The sequence below is a fragment of the Tetrao urogallus genome (genome assembly GCF_951394365.1).
Source record: "Tetrao urogallus genome assembly, chromosome: Z".
Lineage (NCBI taxonomy): Eukaryota > Metazoa > Chordata > Aves > Galliformes > Phasianidae > Tetrao > Tetrao urogallus.
Window position 1 is genome coordinate 71,843,534 of NC_136816.1, and position 23,435 is coordinate 71,866,968.

General features: G+C 36.5%; 1 protein-coding gene across 1 annotated transcript in view; it reads right to left on the reverse strand.

Annotated features, from left to right (window-relative positions):
* Window positions 1-23,435, reverse strand: part of RIT2 (Ras like without CAAX 2) — a gene marked incomplete at both ends in the record, with an annotated part of 185,676 nt that overhangs the window by 74,061 nt on the left and 88,180 nt on the right. The window contains one exon of the mRNA XM_079548697.1: window positions 11,410-11,601. Coding sequence (XP_079404823.1) covers window positions 11,410-11,601 — 192 coding nt within the window. The remainder of the gene's footprint in view (window positions 1-11,409; window positions 11,602-23,435) is intronic.

The following is a 23,435-nucleotide window of genomic DNA, read 5'->3' on the forward strand; positions in this document are numbered from 1 at the left end:
AAAGACTGTCGTGTCCAATGACCTGCTAAAGTAGGTACCCTATAATAGGTCACGTTGGTGTCCAGCAGGATCTTTATTATCTGCATAAAAGGAGACTCCACAACCTCTCTGGGCGATTTGTTCCAGTGCTCTGTCATCCTTACTGTAAAGAATGTCTTCCTCATGTTAATACGGCACTTTCTATGTTCAAGTTTTAGGCCATTAGTTCTGATCATATTGCTAAACAGGGCCAAAAAGATCTTGGCCTCATTCATTTTCCTGCCATCTTCCTTCAGATATTTATAAACATTAATCAGATCACCTCTCAATCATCTTTTTTCCTGGCTGAAAAGACCTGAGATCCTCAATCTTTCCTCATATAGGAGATGTTCCAGGCCCTTTAGTATCTTTATGGTCCTCCAATTCTAGGAGATCCCTGTCTTTTTTAAACTGGGGAGCTCCAAGCTGGACACAGTATTCTAAATGTGGCCTGTTCTGACATGTTCTATTCTGCTTTTTATCCCTTTGCTTATAATCCATTTTGCTTTTTTGACAAAAAAAGCATCCAGCTTTCAGCTGACAGAACTCACTCAACAGTAATGCTAAAATCACTTTTTTTTCAGCAGATACTTGGTTGCCATGGTTTTGTCTTTACTCTTTTTCATTCTTCAGCACAACTTTTACCCTATCTTACAGCTTGCAGCATATTAAGAATTAATCTTATATCTTACCATGGTCACCTGCCCTTTTTACTACACAAGTTAGATAAATAAATAGGTAAATATAATTTCACCTTATTATCCAGTTGCTAAGGGGTATATTTAACTCAAAAATATCTGTATGAAGAAGTTACAAAAACAATTCATCTGTTTTTGTTCAATCTTTCCTGCTTTTGTTCATTTATTTATTTATTTATTTATTTAGACACTTGATAACACCTTTATGCCTTTCTTTAATTTTTTGCTATTCATGTAAAAGTCTTTGAAAATTTTAGGAAAATTTACCAATTGGATTTGAATTCCTCTGTGTTAAATTAATCAAAGGAAACTAAACATTTTGTGAAATTAATCAGGACTTTTCCTGTAAAAAAAAAAATATATATATATATTCCTATACTTGATATTTTTGTTCATTCTTGACTAGATAACTATTTGCTCAGCAAAAGTCAGACTTACTGGTTTGTAGCTCTCTGATCTATTCTGAAGCTATCATCTTACGTTTCCCCAGTGCCAACACCATTTTAAATTAATAGTTCAGCAATTTTATACCTGAATTCTTTTAGAACTCTTGGGTGAATACCATCTGTTCCTGATGGCTTTTTACCACACATATTATGAGCTAGTTCTAAAACCTCTCATTTCTGGGATTTTCAATAGCTGTCCAACTATTGAATTTGAATAGCCTGAAGGATATACCCTCAAATCTGAAGTCTTAATTCTAAGTTTTAGAAGGAGTACCTTCAGACTACAAATCTCTATAACCATCACTCTTACTCCAATATAAATAATTAACTGAAATTAATGTCATAATCACATTTTTCAGTTTTAGGATCCTATATTTCTATCATTCCAGGATGCTTCAACATTCTCAGTCTTTTCAGTGATTTTTCAGGGTACAAATGTCACAAAATCTCTTTATTTTGTCATATAATTCATCATCTCCAAGTAAAGGAGAACATTACTGACTCCAGAGTTCAGAAAGAATTTCCATGAGAATCAGAAACAAGGAGAAAAAAAGATGATATGTTCTGTTGTTACTATCTCCATCTTCATAAAATCATAGAATGGTCTGGGTTGAAAAGGACCACAGTGATCATCTAGTTTCAAGCCCCCTGCTGTTTTCAGGGTCACCAACCACCAACCTGGCCTTGAACGCCTCAGGGGTGGGGCATCCACAACTTCCTTGGGCAACCTGTTCCAGTTCATCACCACCCTCTGTATGAAAAAATTCCTCTTAATATCTAACCTAAATCTCCCCTGTCTCAGTTTAAGACCATTCCCCCTTGTCCCATCACTATTCACCCTCATAAACAGTTGTTCCCCCTCCTGTTTATATGCTCCCTTCCGTTACTGAAAATGACAGAGAAAACTTTCAGAACTGAGCATAGTGAAACTTTTACCACCCTAACCATGGCTTCACATTCACTTCCACAGTCTTTAAAAAACAAAATACAATTGATATTCTTTGATTTCTAGTAAGTTATACAGACACTATTCATCAACGAATTATCCTTGCACACAATCTTCTGGCACTGATTCATTTCAAATTAAATGCAAAGGACTGAAACATATGATTTTCAGAAGGGGAAAGCAGTAATTAGTGAGCTATGTGAGCTCTCCTCACAGACTTGTATTCATCAAATGATGTGTAAAACTCTAGAAAGGAATAACATCATATGCAGCAGTGAAATATTTAGTACAATAACTTAGAAGTGTGGTAACATTAAATGCTTTTAAAATCTTATACCATAATTATTCAGAAGGTTAAGAAATATTTTCTTTGCAACCACAACCATGTCTAAAATCCTGCCTCGCCTTGTGGTTTTGTTTGTTTGTTTGTTGGGTTTTTGTTTGTTTGTTTGTTTTTTGTTTGTTTGTTTTTCCCAAAGTATATTTAGGCTTCACCAATTACAAAGTATTGCAGACTCATCTGTGATCTCTAAAATTCTCCCACTTTTTTTTTTTTTTTTTTTTTTTTTTTTCCCTCCCTTGCAGATGCTAACAACTAATATTTTCACATTCTTTCTCATTTTGGGATTGGGAGCTTCATAATCCTCAAAAGAGTTAATGGCATAACATGTCTTCCTTTAGCCAACAGAAATCAGCAATGAAATCATGAATGTTAGTTCAAATGGGCATGAAAATTGGATTAAAATTGAAAGATTTCTCCAGAAACATTATACTTTTCACTGCTTGGTCTGTAGTTTCTGTGGGCTATAACTAAGTATCTCTAACTGCTCTCAATTCTCTGGACATATTACAGAAATGCAGCATAAGTAAGTTTAGAGATGATAATAAATTAGGAGGAGCTGTTGACTTCCTTGAGAGTATAAATGCTTTCTAGAGAGATCTTGACAAATTAGAGGGCTGGGCAATCACCAGTCACATGAGGTTTAACAAGAACAAACTGGGATGAATTAATCTTGGTTATATGTACAGACTGGAAGACAAAAAGGTGGGAGCAACTTCCCCATGGAAGAGACTCTGGAGGTTATGATTGACAGCAAGTTGGATCTATGTTAGAAGTTGGATCTGTAAACAGCCCAGAGGGCTAACTGTAACCTGGAATGTGACCCAGCACTGCCAGGTGGGCAATGGAAAGTATTGTCCTGCTCTGCTGTGCACTGTGTGGCCTCACTTGGATCACTGGGTTTGGGCATGACAATATAATAACATAGATGTCTAAAGGAAGGCTATAAAGATGGTGATGGGTCCAGGTGGCAAAATATATGAGGAGGAATTTAAGTCACTTGTTTGTTCAGCCCAGAGAAGAAAAGACAGAAGGGAGACCTTGTAGCAGTCTACAGCTTCTCATGGGGAACAGAGAGGCAGGCACTGATCTCTGCTCTCTGATGGCAGTGACAAGATCTGAGGGAACAGCATGGAGCTGCACCAGGGAAAGATCAAGTGGGAGTTAAGAAAAGATTCTTTACCAGAGAGTGGTGGGCATTGAACAGGCTTAGCAGTCCAGTGGGCACAGCCCCAGGCTGCTGGAGTTCAAGGAAAATTTGAATAAGAGTGTCAGAAATATTGCTTGAACTTTAGGTGGTCATATGTGAAAAGAGAAGTTTGATTTGATGATGCTTGTCTATCCCATTCAACTTGGGATTTCTACAGATACATGATTGTAAAACAAAACAAAACAAAAAGATTGCTGGAGGTGTTAAAAACCCCTTTGAAATAAAAGTGTTCAGTATTGGAAGGTTTTAGGCCAAGTGAACTCCATATTGTATTATTTCATAAATACAGCATATCATCCGTCCCCTCTGTACTGAAGTACTGTGTTCAGTCATGAACCCTCACTACAAGAAAGATATCAAAGCCTGGAGCCTGTTAGGAGTGGGGCAGTGATGCTGGTGAGAAGTCTGGACCACAAGACTTACGAGTTGCGACAGAGGTATCTGGGATTTTCAGTCTGGAAAAAAGCAGGCTCAGGGGTGACCTTATCTCTCTCCATACCTGAAAGGAGATTGTGGTGAAGTGGGGGTCAGACTCTTCTCCCATATTACTCTCAGTAGGTCTAGAGGAAATGGCCTCAAGTTGTGCCAGAGGAGATTCAGGTTAGATGTTAGGAAATACTTCTCCAAAAGGGTGGTTATGCACTGAAATGAGCTGCCCAGTTAGGTGGTGGAATCAACATCCCTGTAGGTGTTTAAGAAGCATTTATGTGTTGTACTGAGGGACACAGCTTATTAGGAAATATTAGTGATAAGTAGATGGTTGGACTGGATGATCTTAGAGGTCTTTTCTATTGAAAAGGGATTGAATTTTTATGGAATAGATATAGGGCAGAGATTTTTTCCTCTTCATAATTCTTATTTTTTTAAGTGTATTTGTTTGGTTAAGACAGTTTTGAATTGTAAAGATTTTTTGTTTGTCATGAATGAACAGCTTAAACAATGTCATTATGTGTGAAGTTAATATGCTACTATTCTTATCCAAGTTGTTTGATTTGGATAAAAACATATCTCTCTAACTTTCTAATTTCTCCTGGAAAATAAATAAATAAACAAATAAATACAGCCAACATGTATATAAAACAAGTCAACAACAAAATAGAAAAAAATGGCAGTAAGACAAAAATACAAGAAAATTAAAAAAAAAAAATAATAATAATAAAAAAATTAAATGGATTGCTATATCATGCTTTGATTAGTTATGACAGCACAATAATCAGTAACTAAATTCTGGCAGTTTCTTCTTCAATTAATTTGTTCTACTACTGGATAAACACACAAGAAACTATCCTTGCTATGAAAAATTCATATTTTTACATGAGAAATGCACTCAGTTATTGGTTGCCTCTGATATTAATCTGTTACTTTGCCAAGGAAATTGCATTTTTACAAAGTTGCTCATTACTCTCTCAATTTCAGAATAGCAACTTTGCTCAAGTGCAAATTAACTTGAAGAACATGCATTAGTTTCACTCTAATTAAGCGTATGCTTATATAGCTTCCTGAAATGGAATTTTAGTAAATAATATATGAGTTAGGCTGAAACCTTGATTTTGCACATGTAAAAATAGCATCATGTACATAAAAAGATGCCTTCCCATTGGATGCCAATCTCTTACTTGTATATATGCCCTTGTGGAGAAAATGAGAGGATAAATCTTGAGAGATGGGAGCTCACATTGCTTCAGGCACTAACGATGGAGAGGCAGAATTGTGCCCCAATTAGAACTGCCTGATATGTTATGTTCATGCCTCTCTCCTGTCTGTATCAAAAACCATATCTCACCTAGCTTACGTGTGACAATGCAGACAAGGCAATGCAGAAAATAAACTTAAAAAATAATAAAACTCAGTTTTGTTACCAAGCTCTTTGTCCCTGGACCAAAACAGGAATCAGAGTGAGGACTACACATAGTTCCTTCCTTATTCCTTTTCCCATGGCAGAAAAGTGAACTATGGAAGTCCATCAGGGGTAATTAGCTTCCTCAGAAATCTTGTTTCCAGCACTGAAATGTGTTTAGGCTTTCACCTAAACTCTAGTCACCCAACAAATTATACCATTGTGCAATTCCTTACAAGGTATAGCTTTTTCAATTTTCCTTTGAGAAGGTCTGATTTGTTCCACAAACAGCATTCAGAACTTCCTTACAAACAAGTCCTAAACTAGGCTTGATGGGTAGTTTTCCAACAGTACTTTGCTTCTTTCACAGAAGAACTACATTTCCCAGAAGACTTCACTGTTCTGTTTCCATTTTCTGTTCAGAGGGAAATACAAAACTGCTTGCGAGTCACAAATCTAACCCTTTTTTTTACTTCTCATCTCTGTGGTGTGTGCTCCCTTGCCATCTTGCCTTCAGCATTAGAGTAAGGCCTTTGGTTTTGGATACTCTCATTTATTTATTAGCTTCAATTATATTATGTTATTATATTATATTATATTATATTATATTATATTATATTGCCTTCTGCTATCATACTTAGTGCATCAGTTTTCTCCCTTAGCTCACTGCTACTGTTTTGTTTTTAGCCTCATTGCCCTACCTTTCCCTTTTCCCCTTAATTTCAGGGCATGGGTCCCTTGATCTCCCACTGCCCCATTTAGTCATGGAACTGGGCTGAACCAGGCCACAAACCTTTGACAGATATAATGAGATCAAAGCCCACTCCGATCTTTAGAATGTGTCACCACCTTCAGAATGATTTTTTATTACATTTTATTCATGCAGAAACCAAAGACAAGTTGAACGTACTTTACGACACTGCTCTTTGGTTTGCAGCAACAGTCAAGACAGAGTAAAGTTAGAATCTTAACTGAAGAGACAATTAAAAGCAATTTTCTAAGGCTTCACCTCACTTGAATATGAATTCAAGGAAGGTAGTTGTCCATATTTCCTTCTATAGTCAATGGAAAGAAACACAGCTCCAGGGACAGGTTAATTTTACGATATTGAAATTTTGTGATTGTTCCCAGGGAAGGGAAGGGAGGGGAAGGGAAGGGAAGGGAAGGGAAGGGAAGGGAAGGGAAGGGAAGGGAAGGGAAGGGAAGGGAAGGGAAGGGAAGGGAAGGGGAACGGGGGAACGGGGGAAGGGGGAAGGGGGAAGGGGAAAGGGGAAAGGGGAAGGGGAAGGGGAAGGGGAAGGGGAAAGGGGAGAGGGGAATGGGAAAAGGGGAAAGGGGAGAGGGGAAAGGGGAAAGGGGAAAGGGGAAAGGGAAAAGGGGAAAGGGGAAAGGGGAAAGGGGAAAGGGGGAAGGAGAAGGGGGAAGGGGAAAGGGGGAAGGGGAAAGGGGTAAGGGGGAAGGGGAAAGGGGAAAGGGGGAAGGAGAGGAGGGGAGAGGAGGGGAGGGGAGGGGAGAGGAGGGGAGGGGAGGGGAGGGGAGGAGACATAAATATTTGCAGTGTCTCAGCCAGTTACCAGTATGTAAATCCAGGCAATATTTGAAATATACTGAAGATTTATTCATTAAAATAAATAAATTTTTAAAAAATCTAGAAGTTGATGTTCACAGTATCTGATGACCAGTCAGTTCCTCTTGAACAATTTTAACAGAAAAGTCTCATCTAAGTGGAAATGTTTTGCAGGCAGCTGCTTCAAGTCAGGGTAACATATGAATCCTGACTTGAGAATTACATTAAGGAATAATAAAAGCTTGGAAGATAAAATGAATTATAAGCAAGCAATAAGTACTTGTAAATAATAAGCATTCCATGTAGAATATTGTTTCATGTTAAAGACAGATTTTGTATTTTTTATTTCTTACTTCAGGAGAGATGTCTTAGGGGGAGGGAGAAAAAATGAAATGCTTTCAAAAGTCTTGCTTTGGCTTGCATTTGGTGCTTGAACCCACTAAGATAGCTCATGTGTGGAAAGGTAAACAAGTGCATAATTCTCGTCAGGATCAAGATTGTACTGGCAAAACAACTGGATGACAGATTTCCCAGAGAGGCCAAGATCTGAAAGAAATGTAAACTGACCTTATGACCTTAGACTCAAGGGCCATCAACATGTTATCTATGGACTTGAGTGAGCCCACAGTGCATTCCTCTGAGGTTGCAAAAAAAAAAAAAAAAAGTATAGGAAAAAAACTTTTCCATGAAGGCTATGCTGCTTCCACATAGATAGAGTTCCCAAAGTGGTTCTCACATCCACATTAAAAGTTTGAAAATATTGCTAGAAAATATCTGTTCTTTTCAGCTCAATGCCAGCCCAGTGTTCGAAAGATCTCATAGATTTTTGTTTCTTTCTTTCTTTCTTTGTTTTCCCCATAGAACTGACGGATGTAATATGTTGCAAAGGCAGCAGCAAAGCCTTCTGTACAATTTTTGGACAATCTCTTAGCAATGTTTTCGCTGTGGTTTTTGTTTTGTTTTGTTTTGTTTTGTTTTTTAATAAAATATTTAATTTAAACGATGAAATTCAGATTTAGCATAGCATGAATTCAAACATGATCAGCTGATTAAAGTTTTTTTTTTTTTTAAGATTAATATGTTTTAATTTGTACACATGTAACCATTATGTAGCTTTTTAACCTCATTATGAGTCATCTGGGATAAAGTTAGAAAACATAGCTAAAGTGGAAATTTTTATGGTGCTTTGCATCAGATGGTCCTAAATGTTTCAAAACTAATGACAGTAAAAGACATGTACAGCCTATATTTACTAACTTAATGGCTTTAATGTTGAAAGACACTGAAATCAAATTGGTATCTACTCAGACACTTGGAGATTTACTTTTTACATCAAACATCTATGGGCTTATATATATATAACACTTAAAAATTCTTAGAGCAATAGCTAAATATCAAAAGAAGAGCACTGATGAACCCCTTAAAAAATCGTGTCCATTTATTCTTTTAGTGGACCTCTAAATTTAAGACAGAATAAAATCAGAGAGGACAAATGCAACTGAAGAATGAATGGTGAAAAGGAATAGAGGATGGAGAAAGCCTTACCACCAGATTGGATATGCATTATGATAGTAGGCTGGGACTGGAGCACCTCAACTGTGAGAAGAAGTTGAGAAACCTAGAACCATTCAGCCTAGAGAAGAGGAGATTTAGAGAAATCTAGATCTAAACACATGTATAGACATATGTATCTGTAAAAACCTGAAGGGAAGGTGCAACAAGGATGGAGATAGGCTCTTTTCAGTGGTTCTCTGTGGCACAAACTGTGTTGCTGAATGTTCTGTCTGTATATCAGGAAACACATTCACTTACAGGTGACTGAACACTGGCTCAAGATGCCCAAAGAGGTGGTGGGTCTCCACCATGGAGATCATTAATGGTTGTCCTGACATGTGTCTAGGCACCTTGCTCTGGGTGGCTCTGCTTGAACTGGACCAGACAGAAGTCCCTTCCAATCTCAACCATTTTGTCATTCTGTGAATATGCTTTATAAATACATTTTTTTTTCCACTAGTTTTTAGTTGCTCCCTCACATTGTTTCTGGGAAAATTGAAAGTGCTTATTCTTTCGAATGATATAATTAAAACTTCTAAACTTCTGTAGTTGCACAGACAAACTCATTTCTTAAGACATTAAAAGTGACAGGTATGCAACAGTGACAACAGTAATTTCACCAAAGCTATGATAAAATAAAAATACTTCAAAATTGGCTTGGTTTCAGTAGTGTTTCTTCTAATAGAAAACTGTAGTTTCAAATTACTTTTATTCTTATAGTCCTGTTGATAGATCGGAAGCAAGATGCATACATCATTAAGTATAGTGTGCAGGGGTTCTCATTTCAAACATCTTTGTCTGGCTGAGCTTCCACGGCCTGATTATTGTGGAAATGTCATTAAATGGAAATGATATCAGGGAATGTTGAACTTAATGTGTTTTCAAATACAATGAATAATATTAGAGCAGCTTTAATGATTTTCATAGTGGAAAAATGTTATCAAGCAAAACAACAATATTAGCTCTAGTGCTCTGGTCAAATTCCAGACTGGGTAATTGCATTTGAATATTTACAATTTCTCAGTAGCTCAAATTGATTACTTGTGCACCTCACTCTTTGATCACTGATACGTTAATGCCATACTTTGTCAACTCATTGCTGCATGCCAGCTCAGAGATAGCTGGCTACCACTGTTGAGCACTCAAGCCATATTAAATGAGTCTTAACTGCAGTACATGACCATGAAAGGATTTCTCTCATTCTAGCTTCTTAAGTTACTTAGGTATTGCTTAAAACAGAAGATAAGAATAGATACGGCTTATTTCAGTGTTACTTAAACATACAGCACAACCTCAAGTTAGAGTTGTGAGATAATGAGCTGCTGAAGTCTGTTAACATGTATTTAATATAAATCAGACATATATCTTCATATGCATTGATAATAATTAAATATAAGTGCTCAGTAAAGCATGAGATAAAGAAGTTGTACCAAACAAAACTGGGAGAGAGTCTTTGCATCATTCAGTGAAAATGGCATTCTTGAAAACCTTATGTATATGTAAGTCAATTCTATGCTATTTTTATTAGAATCAGGTTCAATCTCTTATTTTCCCAATAGAATGGATTCTACATCTTTTCTTCAGTTGGTACATGAAGTACCTCAGAATCTGTGCATATTGTGCTTCACATTGCATATTGCATTGCTGTTGTGTTTTGTTGTTGTTGTTTTTTGTTTTTGTTTCTGTCATCATTAAGGTTTTCTCACAGTCTGATTTAGGGAGGAAGTTCATCTGCAAACATATGTTAAGCATTAAACATATTTCATCAGATCTCAGAACTTATTTTGGGTTTAATACTGCTTTAAATTTTCTTTAGATAGGAGAGAGAAGAAAAGAGAATAGGAGGAATAAATGACAAGTCGATAAGAGAAAACAGGATCATGAGTGCATAGATGCTAATGAACTGAAAAAATACCATTTTATTGAACTGTTAGGAGTATCTGCACAGAATCCAGTCATTTAAAAGCAAATGCAGCATGCATAAAGAGCCTTTTAAGATTTTCACACAGGAAATCTTATTAATTTTTTGTCTTTCAAAGTTTCTGCTTACAATTAAGTATAATTTTTGTTCTGTACCAGGTTACAACCAAGCCATTTTTAACACAATCTCTCCCAAACTAACTCTCTCCACATGCAGACATCAATACAAATAGTATAAAGGAAGATGAGAGGAAGTAAACTAAATAAACTGAGCTAAGTTTACTTTTCATTCTGAGAATGCAATGGTCCATGACCTCAAAGGAAATAAAATTTACTGCGTTATGGTTAATGATAGCTGTATGTAAACTAAAATGAATTCATGTCTTACATGTCCCAGTTACGTCTGTAAACTCTGATGGCACAGCCACTGGCTTTTCAGGCACAGACATAATTGTATGAATTTGGCTATTTTAATTAGATTTTTTGCTTCAGCCTGCTTGAGAACAGCCCTTTAATTAAATCTAGCACTTTTATGAAAACAATCTGGACTTAAAGTTTGGTAGCTTCCAAAGACAACTTTTCCCCTTCTCCCCGCCCCAGATCTTCAGTGAATCTATTGTCAAATTAGACACATATAGAACTTCTGAAGAAAATGGAGGGACTAATTTTCAATGAAAAGTGAGTAATGCTTGGATGTGATTGGCCAAGGATGCTTTAAGATCTATAACCTTTGAATTAAATGTACCACTAACTACTTAATTTGTTACCAATCCTACTGCATAGATTTTTGTGTTGAGTTGTACTGCAGTACTGCACAACATCTGCTACACAAATCCCTGAAGTATCCAAGGTAAATCAAAACAAGTTGCTTACCTGTCTAAACTCCTCAAGATCTGTTTTGTTCCCCACCAGCACCAAGGGGATGTCATAGGTGTGCCGAACACGATAAATGAGTTCTTTAAACTCAGCAGCTTCTTGAAAAGATTGACGGTCTGTGATGGAATAGCAGACAATGAAACCTTCTCCGCCTCGCATGTATTGGTCCCTCATGGCTGTGAATTCTGCCTAAGAAATTGGAAGAACATGCTCAATAATTTGGCAGACCAAATACTCCATTTTTAAGTAAAAGACTTGCTGAAAACATCCTCCTTCCCCCCAGTAATTTCATATTGCTTTACTGCTTTAAAACCCTTAGTGAAAGTTGGATCATCACTCTAGATTATGAACCACCACGATTTTCCCAGGACTCTTTTTTTTTTTTTTTTCCTTTTCCTCTCACTGGAGCTCAGTCTTCCAAGAATATCAAATTAATGTGCTAGCACTCTCTTAAAGAAAACACTCTTGTTTGTATTTCTAGAATTTTCTGCAGCACTCCTGGTACACTTAGATGACTAGCAATTCAGTGCATGCTAACAGGTGTGAAAGATGAGTTATATTACTATCTAGGGATGGAGATAGTTACAAACTCCTTATTATGCACTCAATTTGAAAGCTCAGTAATATCAAAAACACATTCATTGACTCCCTCCAGCTTTGGAACAGTGCCTAATAAAACAACAGTATCATTTGCAAAAAGTTCTCTTTCAAGTACTCCCAAGGAAGCTGGGGTAATGGGATAATACCATTAAAAAAAAAATGAACAATTTTTAATGGAGGAAAAATTGTCTCAGTTTTCTTCTCCTGTGTTTTCCTATATTTTCAAATGTATTTATTTCTACAGTAATATATATATATTAACATGTATTCAACAAGTGCCACATACTAGAAAAATCAAGATTTACTTCTTAGATGTTAGACACTGTAGCTCAAGAGTATGCTTTAAAGGCTGTTTCTTTTTAAACTTTGTTTGTTCTTGATCACAGCCCAGAATAATCCAATACTATGGCAACACTCAGCCAGGATCAAGATCCTCCTGCACAAAATCAACTCTCCAGAGATATTAAGATTCAGGAAAGTTTGTTAAAGCAAAGCATATACATATCAACATTGACCAGTGCTATGAGAAGCAAGATGCAATCTCAACTCCTGTATTTTTTTTTTAAATTCTGTTGAGAATTTAAGCTGGGATTTTAAAAATAGTTTAGCTTGAATATATACGGTCAGTTTTTGCTGGAAATTGAAAGTAGATTCCTTACGCTCTTTTAAAAGTCTGCCTCCTAAATCTCTCTCAATAGTCACTCACATTGATTGATAACACTAGCTGTGAATAGACTTTTGTGTTGACCATTATCATTTATTCATGAATGTGTCTCTAACCCAAGGACATTCTAATATATCACTGAAAATATTTCACCTTCTTGAGGAAAAAGTTCATAGACTAAATTCCAAAATAGCAGACTGATAGGCCATTTAAAGGTAAGATTCTACTGCGCTTTATTCAGAATTTCAAAATGTCTGAAATATCAGCAACTAACATCCCAGGAGATTTTTTTAACTGTCAAACTCTAATATAAAACATATTAGGCCATGTTCTACCCCACCTTCTTCAAACTGGATATGGGTAGCTGTAGGAAGAAACACAGGATCCATCAGATTTTGTTTTATGTGGGGTAAGACAATGAAAGGAGATTTTGTTTTTGCCCCAGGTCTTTGCTTTTAAACCACATTAGATATCCAATGGATTAATAAAGCAATACCAAACCACAGAGCATGTATCAGATCTCCAGGTTGTGGACAGGGAATTTTTAACACAGACTGAACACAAACGTATTTCCCCTCACTTACTCACTCTCTGGTTTTACTTAAAGAGCAAGATCTCTCCATCACCACTAATTTTCTTCTCTTTAAATTATCTCATCTAGGATCATTCTATTCCCTGTCCCCCTTTACTCTGCCTTCATGTGGCCCTATCTGGAGCACTGTGTTCAAGCTTGGAGCCCCCAGCAGAAGAATGACATGGAGCCGATGGAGTTGGTCCAGAGGAGGTTCATAAAGATGCTTCGTCCTATGAAGAAAGACTGAGGGATCTGGGCTAGTTTATCCTGAGGAAGAGACAGCTACAGAGAGACCTCACTGCAATCTTCCAGTACTCAGAGGGAACTTAAAAGCATGAGGGAGACCAATATTTTACATGGTCTAATATTGATAGTCCAAGGGAGAATAGCTTTAAACTGAAATGGGAGATTTAGGTTAGATGTTAGGAAGAAATTATTTACTTTGAATGTAGTGAGGCACTGGAACGTGTTGGCCAAAGCTGTGGAAGCATAACCTTTGGAGGCATTTAAGAATAGGTTGGAGATGCTGTAAGAGATTATTCTTTTACATCATTATCTCAAAGCTTGCTGGGGACACAAATGAACAAGTCCAAGCAAGTCCTGGGCAAGGGTTGAGCAATCCTTTGTCTGAGACACACAGATAGACAAGGCCAGGGGCAAAGAGAGAGAGATGAGCTGCAGCTTAATGGCCATGAAGCTGGATCCTGGTGGTGACTATCCCCGCTTTACGCGATTCTTGCTTCTTTCCTATCTTTTCTGTCACCCCCCTTCACTTCTCTGTTTCCCTGATGAGGATTTATAATAAACTGGTTGGACTAACATATGAACCATTGTTTCTTAATCTCATGCTGGGTATACAGATATTAAAAGAACCTCATCTCCCTCCTATAAACTGGAGCGAGACAGATGCCCTGTCGCAGCCTGATCTTGGCGGAGGTAACCATGACACAGTGGTTGGAATTAGAAGATTTTTAAAACCGCTTCCAGCCTAAGCTGCTTTATGATTCTGTGTAAATGTGGCTGTTTGATTTTTAGTTCAAGAGAGGTTTCAAATCTTACTCTTGTTTTATAGGCTTTATAGATATGGAGATAGATACAATGACTTTCCATGTGTTTTAGTGATTTTGGTTTTATGTTTTACCTAGTTCTATTACAAAACAAGAAACAGATTAATTCTGCAACTGGTACACATATATCTTCAACTGTTTCCTGATATATTAACGGTTTTGTAAAAAATAGTCATGTATAGATCTAGATACATTTTTACCTAGTAGGAGAAAAATAATGAGATAATTCCTAATCCGTAAATATCAAGCAGAATAGAGGAGAAAATCACATCTCCTCAAATAAAAAATAAAAATAAAAATCAATTCTAAGAATTAAAGTGAAGATTTGTCATGCTTATAGCACTTTACAGATTGATGCCAGTCTATAATGTTCTCTTGTGTATTATGACGAAGACTTAACTGAAAAACGTGACAGGAAATCTTTTTAAACAAAATCACCTTCCTGCTTGAGAAAGATGCTGTACTTAAGAACAAGAATCAAGTTTGGAAAGAAACAAACAAATTTCTAAAACATTAATGAAAGCAGAATAACTTTTTTCTTTTTCCATTATAATTGGAAGCAGAAAACAAAACAACAGCAACAAAAATTATAATAATTATCATAAGATGTGATAATTCTATATGTTGAAGAAAGTTATGAATACATTCTGATTATGTCATTCTTATATATGTGCCTTTTATCAGTTACTGGGCATCTCATGAGATTTTTCAAACAATGCAGAATGGACTCTCAGTCAATGTGCTGAGAGGCAACTTATTCTGATGTATCAAAAGACACACATCCAGCTAGACTGATTTATACTTCATTGATCTCCCTCCTTTATGAGTTGTATTTATATCTCTTTCTCAAACTTTTTTGTGAGTCATATGAGCACACTAGTAAAGACAGGGATACAGAAAGTCCAAGTGAGTTATGTCTTTTCTGTTTTTCATGAGTAGGTACTCACTCTTTTGAGCACCAGCTCCAAATCTTATTTTTTTCGTCTTCCTTAAGTTGGTAGTATACTTGTAGATACTCCCTTCTACATATTTCTATGTTTTCCTTTCACGTATCTTAGAAGTTTCAGCTCCATTGACACTTTGGGATCCCTGACATGCAAAAAAATAATTCCATATCCATCCTTGGGAGGCTGTACATGTTTCCACATCTCACATACTTTCATCAGACAAGCTGAATATCTATAAATGTTTGGTTTTTTTTTTTTTTTTTTTTTTTTTTTTTTTAGATTAGAACGTAGGAGTACAACCTAGTGAAAAAACAACAGCAACAAAAAAAACTTATCTTCTGGTTTCTTTCTGTTATACTGATTTGTGTTCTTTTACCCTACTTTCCATAATGAGAAACAGTAAGGTTTTTCATAAAGACCAATATTTTTAATTAGATTTTATATTTGTACTTTTTCACGCAAATATAAATAGGATTTTTATTTTTTTTTTCTTTACAGCTTGGAATTCTTTCTAAATGAGATCAGTACAGTAACATCTACAGAGAAGGAAATTAGGACATCAAGCAAGAAAGTTGGCTACTCCGATATATAGATCTTTATGGATTAGTTTACGGCTGGCTATTAAACCTAATGGTCTATCCAATGCTCAGTTCAGAACATCTCTACCTTGTAGACTGTAATACTCTATGTAATAATATTAAAAAACAACAAAAAAAAAAAAACAAAAAAAAAAAAACACTGTAGGTATGTCAGATTCTTTACTATTTCCTCAGTATTTCTTCCTGAACAACTACTACAGAAAAAATGCTGGACTAGAAAGTGATTTCAGAATATTGTTATGAATCACCACATCACCATTTTAGACCAAGTGTAACAGAAAACTGAATCCAATTATCTCAGATTCTAGTGTTAAGCATTGCTAGTAGAAACACTCAGCAGCAATAACAGGAAAAACAAACAAACAAACAAACAAAACAGAGTGAGAGAAAAGGGAAGAGGAAGAGATAACAACAACAGCAAAAAGACAGAGACAATGAGCCGGGGGCCACTGTGGTATGTCCCTTCTATTTCACTGTGTGTGATGTGTTTGAGGAGGAAGCACAGTGCAATACTTAAAAGTTCAGGTCCTCCCCATGCTCCTCAGAAGTTCAGTGTTTAGAAACTAAAAGATGCAGCATCTCAGAAAAAAAGGTCTTTTATTTTTCAAATAGACACACACTCCACATATTCTGAAATGTGTTTTGCTTTTATGATATTGGCTTGTAGCTCTGGAAAGAGTTAGAGTCTCCCCAAGGAGGCCATCCTCACAGTTTAAGAAATGCCACTTTTTCTATCTTGTCTTACTTCTGCTTGATGTTAGAATTGGGAATCTGCTAGCAGATGTTCTTAATCAAAGCTGTCTCCCTGATTACCACAGGGTCATTCTTATTATGAAGGTTTTTACATTGCCAGTGAAAATTGGGTGGTGGGGTACACTCTTGGAAACAAGCAGAACATTGTTCATCTGTAATAGTGAACAAACAAGATACAATGAGCAAAAACTACACAGGACGATCAGTGGGGAAAAATAAATCCTTCAAATAATGAGTGAAAGAGTCAAATGTAAAGATCATAAAACTTAGGTATGTAAAAAGATATTTATTTATTTATTTTTTTAATTCAGAGACTTATTTGCAAAAACAAAACAAAACAAAACGAAGTTTATCTCATAAAAGTTTTTGCAAATATGGTTAAATATTGTGTTCCAGTAAATGAGTTTTCAAGGCCAAAGTGCTGCGCTACCCTTTCTCTCTTCTAACAAATTCTCTTACACAAACACCACAGCTGGCTTCCTTGGGCACTATTTGTAGTAAAGTATTCATTTTACTACTGAAGAACTGATTGGTGATGTGAGGTTCTGGCAAGGACTTGAATGACATAATTGTAAGACAGTAGAGTTTGGAATCACACTTGGAAGAAACAGGGCAGTAAGTAGGATGAAACCCCGAACTTCAAGAGAGCTGATTTTGACCTTTTCAAGAATATACTTGGAGACATCCCTTGGATTAGTGAACTGGAAGATAAGGGATCCCTTAATATTCACTTCTTCCATGCTAACAACTTGTACAGCCCTAAGGCTAAGAAAAAAAAATTGCCAAATCGCTATCTATCACTTTTAAATTTCATGGAGAATAGGAGGAGAGCCTCAGGAATGAAGGTTAGCCAGCATCACTCTAGTCTTCCAAAGGGCATGAAGGAGGATCCAAGGGACCACAGGCCAGTTGGCTTTACATCCACTGCTGGGAAGATGATGGAACAGCTTATTCAGATTATCATCTCCAAGTAAGTGGTAAAGAAAAAAAAAGAATGCTATCAGGAGAAATCAACATGTGCTCACAAAGGTGAAAACACTTGACCAATCTGGTAACTTTCTATGATGTCATGTCATGGAAATTGCCTACCTTGACATTAGCAAGGCCTTTGGCACTCTCTCTTATAACATTCTCATAGGTAAGCTAAGGAAGTGTGGCATAGATGAGTGTATAGTGAGGTGGATTTATAACAGGCTGAGTAATAGAGCTTGGAGGATTGTGATCTCAGGTGCAGAGTCCAGTTGGAGGCCTATAGATAACAGTATTCCCCAGGGGTCAGTACTGGCTCTGACCCATGTTTAATATCTTTGTCAGTGACCTAGATAAAAGGACAGAGTGAACTCTCAGCAAGTTTGCTGATGATACAAAGCTGGAAGAAGCAACAGACACACCAGAAGGCTGTGCTACCATTCAATGAGATGTGGACAGACTGGATAGTTGGGCAGAGAGGAACACTATGAGGTTCAACAAGGGAAAGTATTTGCTCATTCACCTGGGAAAAAGAACTGTGTGCGTTAGTATGGGTTAAGGGCTGACCTGCTGAAATGTCCTCTGTTGAAATGGACCGAGGTGTCCCATAACTCAGCGGTGTGCCCTTTTGGTTAAGAAGGCCAGTGGTATTGTAAGGTGCATTGAAAAGAGTGTGATCAGCAAACTGAAGGACACGATCTTCCCCATCTGCTCTGCCCTGGTGAGGTCACATCTGGATTACTGAATCCAGTTCTGGACTCCTCCATTCAAGAAAGACAGGGAACTTCTAGAATGACCAGCAGAGGGCCACAAAGATGATTGGGACTTGGAACATCTCTCCTATGAGGAAAGGTTGAGAGATCTGAGAGTCTGAGTGACTGAGAGGGTTTCTAATCAATGGTTATATATATCTAATGGGAGGGAATCAAGTGCCTTGGGCAAAAATCTTTTTGGTGGTGCCCAGCAGCAGGACAAGGAGTAATGGGCACAAACTGGCGAAAATTATTGTTTACTTTGTAGGTGACAGAACACTGGAAAAATTGTCTAGAGAAGTTGTGGAGTCTGCTCTCTGGACCTGCTTGAATACTCTCCCCTACAACCTACTCTAGGGAACCTTCTTTAATGGAAAGGTTGGACTAGATGATCTCCAGAGATCCCTTCCAAACTCTATGCTTCTGTGATCCTGTGATTCTATGATTTCTTCTACTTCTTGAAAATGATAAATTGAACAAAAATGTACACCACTGAGATGTACTGTAATAATTTAGTTTTTTAACAATTTTCTTTATTTTATTTATGTATACGAGGCTGAGTAAATTTTAGAAAGTTGTTTGTTAAATGCATGCTGCAAGAAGCCTCCAGAAGTTTTTTTTTAAAGAAGAAAGTTTCTGGATGGAAAGCTGGGAGGACACATTGCATCTTAATATTGCTATTTCTTTAGATACAGTAGACACACATTATTTTATCTGGTTTCTATTACTGAAAAGGTAGACACTACAGCCAGGAGAGAAAGATGTTTGACTCCTATGTGTACTTCATTCCACCCTCAGAAAATCATCTGAGAGATGATGGATGAGTTTCTCTGTTATCTCCCTCACTACTTCAACTGTAGATTGTTAACTGAAACAAAAATACCTCTCCCAACCTCTGCCAGCCACAGTTCCCACTTAATCACATCTGTCATGCATTTGGGTGATGAGACTTGTCTTTTTGTTCATTTTGAAATTTTTATTTAGTTTCTTCAAGACTGGTATTTCCAGAGGAGATTGAAAAGTCAGGACTGAGTAACATCTGGTGCCTAACACAAATGTATGAATTTTCTCTTCACAGCACTCAGCAGAAGGAAATACTATCCCTCAGCATGGGATAAAATACATTCAAGATGCATTAGAAGATAATAGGTATGCTTTTTTTTTTTTTTTTTTTTATCACAGATGTCAGAGTTTCAGACATTCTGTATTTACTTGAATAATTCCAGCATGCACTCAACAGAGGCTACTAGAGACAACAAAACAGGAAAAAAATCACTGACTTATCAGCATACGTTCACTTTTTGTTTCCCTTCTTTTTGCAGTCATCCTTTGCAAACAACAACAAGAGAGAAGCACATCAAAAGATATGGAAAGAAGTGTACAGCAGGTGGTACTTAGTCATTTGTGCCAGCCCAAACCATCTGCCACATCACTAGGAGGAAAGAAAAGAGCTGAATAACAGCTCAGACTCAGATGAAGAAAAAAAGTGCAGGAGCTCTGGCTTAAATAGTTGAGAACAGGATTCATTCTCTACATCAATCTCTTCACTATTCTGGTTGGATATCAGACACTCTCTTACAACCCTTCTGCTTGTTCCAGTAGTGATCCAGCAGTTCAAAAGTGGAATTAGTATAAACAAGAAATAGACCATATGCTTGCAGTGGAAATGGGTTACTATTACAAACCATCCCTTGATTAATGGTCAGCCAGTATCTCATGCCTTATGATTATAGGAATGAGTCCTTGCTTCTCTTAGCAATATCCTTGATTTTTACTGGCAACAAAATGCACATTACAGACAAGCAGTATACTACAAAAACAACATAAGGATGTAGTTTATGTTCCTAGCATGCTGATGTCTTTCTGAACATAATATGGCAGCTTTCCAAGACAATATTATGATCTCCACATTGTACAAAATCAGTAACCTTCTCTTAATTCTGGGAACAATCAAGTAAAAAGCTGAGATAGATACTGAAATTAATCCATAATATACAAGACAACCAGCAGCAACATCAACCTTATTGATGCTGGTGCCTACTTATCTAGCCACTTCTCCTGCTTAAGTTAATTAATTTACTTAGGGAGATAAAAAACAGCAAGAAGAATATTCTCTCTGTTTCCTCAGAAGATAGATAATCTTTGAGGAAGATACTGGGATGATTTTGAAGTTTTGCAATAAGTAGTTATACTATTTCTTTGCTGACATTCCTGAGGGTTTTCTGAGAGTCCATACGCACTCTAGAAACTGAGGAGATAAGATTATCTAGATGAAATGAATGACAGGGAGCAATTCAAGACCTTGTTTATAGGAAAGAAAATAGCTCAAACTGAGTAAGTCAGAGTAACAGACAGCTCACAAGTTGAGAAACATGATTAGACTCAGATTGAAGCACAGAGACTTCCACCCATTTATTTATTTGTTTATTTATTTATTCTGGAGAATTTCTAAATTCTGATTTCTTAACCTGAGTTACTATATGAGGTATATTCATACAGACATTAGTCTCCATTTCTTTCAGGTGAATCTGAAAGCTTAAGCTGATATGTGTAAATTTTCACTTCTATTGCAAATAAACAGTATGAGAAGTCAGTTTCATTATGGACTTTTTTAAAATATTGTGGGACTACTTGGTTTTATCACTTGTGAATTCACATCCTTTCCTACATGGGAATATAAAGACCTGTGTTCTATTTCTAGTTTTAATACTTATTCCAATTGTATTTGGTACTGCTTATAGTCAAGCGTTTTCTGCAGCATTGTCTATTGAAACACAGGTAAGGATGTCCCTAGAGGAGACATTATAGGGTCTCTTACATTGATTTGTCACTAGTTCATTGCCCACTAGCTAACAGGAGAACATTTTATAGACACTTACTTTTCTGTATTCATTATTGTTCTGCAACGTAGTTGGTTTACAAAGTAAGAATGAATCACGGCAGCAAGGTGGAAAAATAAACAAACAAACAAACAAACAAACAAATAAATAAAATAATTAAAGTAAAAATGAAAATAACATCCTGATAAAATAACTCAGGGCTTTAATAAATAGCACCACATTTTGACTCAGTTTTCATTCTGAGGAATTACTAAATAATCTCAGGCCCTCCTTCCAGAAGTAGTTATTTGAACTGATGTTCCCATTCTAACTGGCCTCTCACATGAAGATGTATTCACCAGTTTTCTGCAACTTACTTTGGCTAACTTAATTAATCTTAATCTTCTAAAGACAATAATAAAAGTATAGTCTATTACCTCAGAGATGTTACCTATTTTTCATTCAACCAAAATATGAATAAAATCACCATATCACTTCTTGACAATGCCAGCAAAATGCCTCAGTGGTACATTCCCTAAATCAATGAGCTTTTTCTTTCATCTTAATGCTAATGGTTTCTCTTAAGAATCTATATCTTAGTAATTTTCTCTTAAAAGCATGCACAGAAGCAATCTTCACTGTTAACTATATCTAAAACCACCAGCTGTATTTGGTTTATAAGGCTTTTCCCTCTTTCCTCATTGGTATTCAAGAAAGAATAGAGGCAATTTTTACCTTTTATCACAAAAACATAAAAAATAGTAAAGCAAAAGAATTGATAGCACAGTAATTACATTTTAGTAAACAACAATTAAAAAAAAAAAAAAAAAAGCCAGTAGCCCACTAGCAAAGAGGTAGTGATTGCAGCTTCAGTCAAGGGATACAAGCAAAGATCTGTCAGCCTAAATAGTGTCGGTAGAGTTGCCATCATCCCCATGGAGTCTTTTGCAGCTTGCAGAAGTGAAGCAGAATGTGAAAGAATCAGATATCCCATCACTCCATTAAATGACTGTAAATTATATGCTGGCTTGCATATACCTTCACTCACTACAACTTCCATAACAAGATTATTTCCCTTAAAAATTTAACAGGAATGATATTTCTCTCCCTTGCCCTGTAGCCTACTGATCACCTGAGATAAATCCTGAATTAAGAATCTGAAGATGTGAAGAAAATAAGAAAACAAGCTTCTAGTTAGTTTTTTTTTTAGATTTCTGTAATACTTAAACAATTATGGGTTCATTCTGCCTCTGAAACCTAGCTCTATATTTACTTGAGAAATGCGCTTCCAGAGACAGTATACATCATCACAAATAAGAATACAAAATAGTTACAGCATAGCTGCACTCATTTTGTATTATTTACAATATTAAGTTTAGTATGACAGTGATTCAAAAGGTTTGAGTTGTCATGTTCCTATAACTTACAGATTTATTCCAGCATTCTTTTTCCTTTGTATTTGAACTAGTGTTTCTGATGCAAGTGAGAAGATTAGGTAGCATTAAGCACAAGGGGATAGTCACTGGATTGGCATCCACACAGTCATGAAGAACTGCTTTCTGTGACCTTCTGGGGACTTGTGGGAACAGAGTCTTAGATGAAAAAGAAGGAATGTGTTACCTTGACTGTGAGCAGCTTACAGAATGTCTGTAAAGGTATGCACAATAAAGCTATCCTGCTCTGAGGTTTTATTGCCTTGATATAAGGATACTAAAAGCATTCCATCATTCTTCACATATTTACTATTTAGATGTCTGTACCTTGTTCAGCTGCCTAAACTTTCCTCATAGTCAATGAAAAAAAAGGAAACCCAGAAAGCTGCCTAAATTTCTTTAAACATTTATCTGAGAATTTGCAGAACTATGCTATCAAAACAACTGTTTTCCCAGCAGCTATAAGAATAATCTGAATGACTACTTCAGATGCAGAAACTTACTTTGTGAATAATTTAAGTTAGATAAGAGTAATTCCTTTGGGAACACACGGAACATACATTAACAACTGTGTAGTACCCCCACCACTGTCTTTACCGCATGGCACAGCATGGCACTATGAAATTGCCATCGTAGCCTCTCAGTTAGCACCTGCCAATCAAAACATGACTTGGAAGGTAAATATTATCTTGAAGACATAATTCCCTGAAACACAATATGGAATGGTTCTGTGAAAGAGCAAGTGGGATCTGGAAGGCAAAAATAGCAATAATTAAGCATAGTCACTGTTTCTGAAGTGGGAAAGAAATAGTAGATACTAAAATTTTTGAGCTATTTTCAACAAGG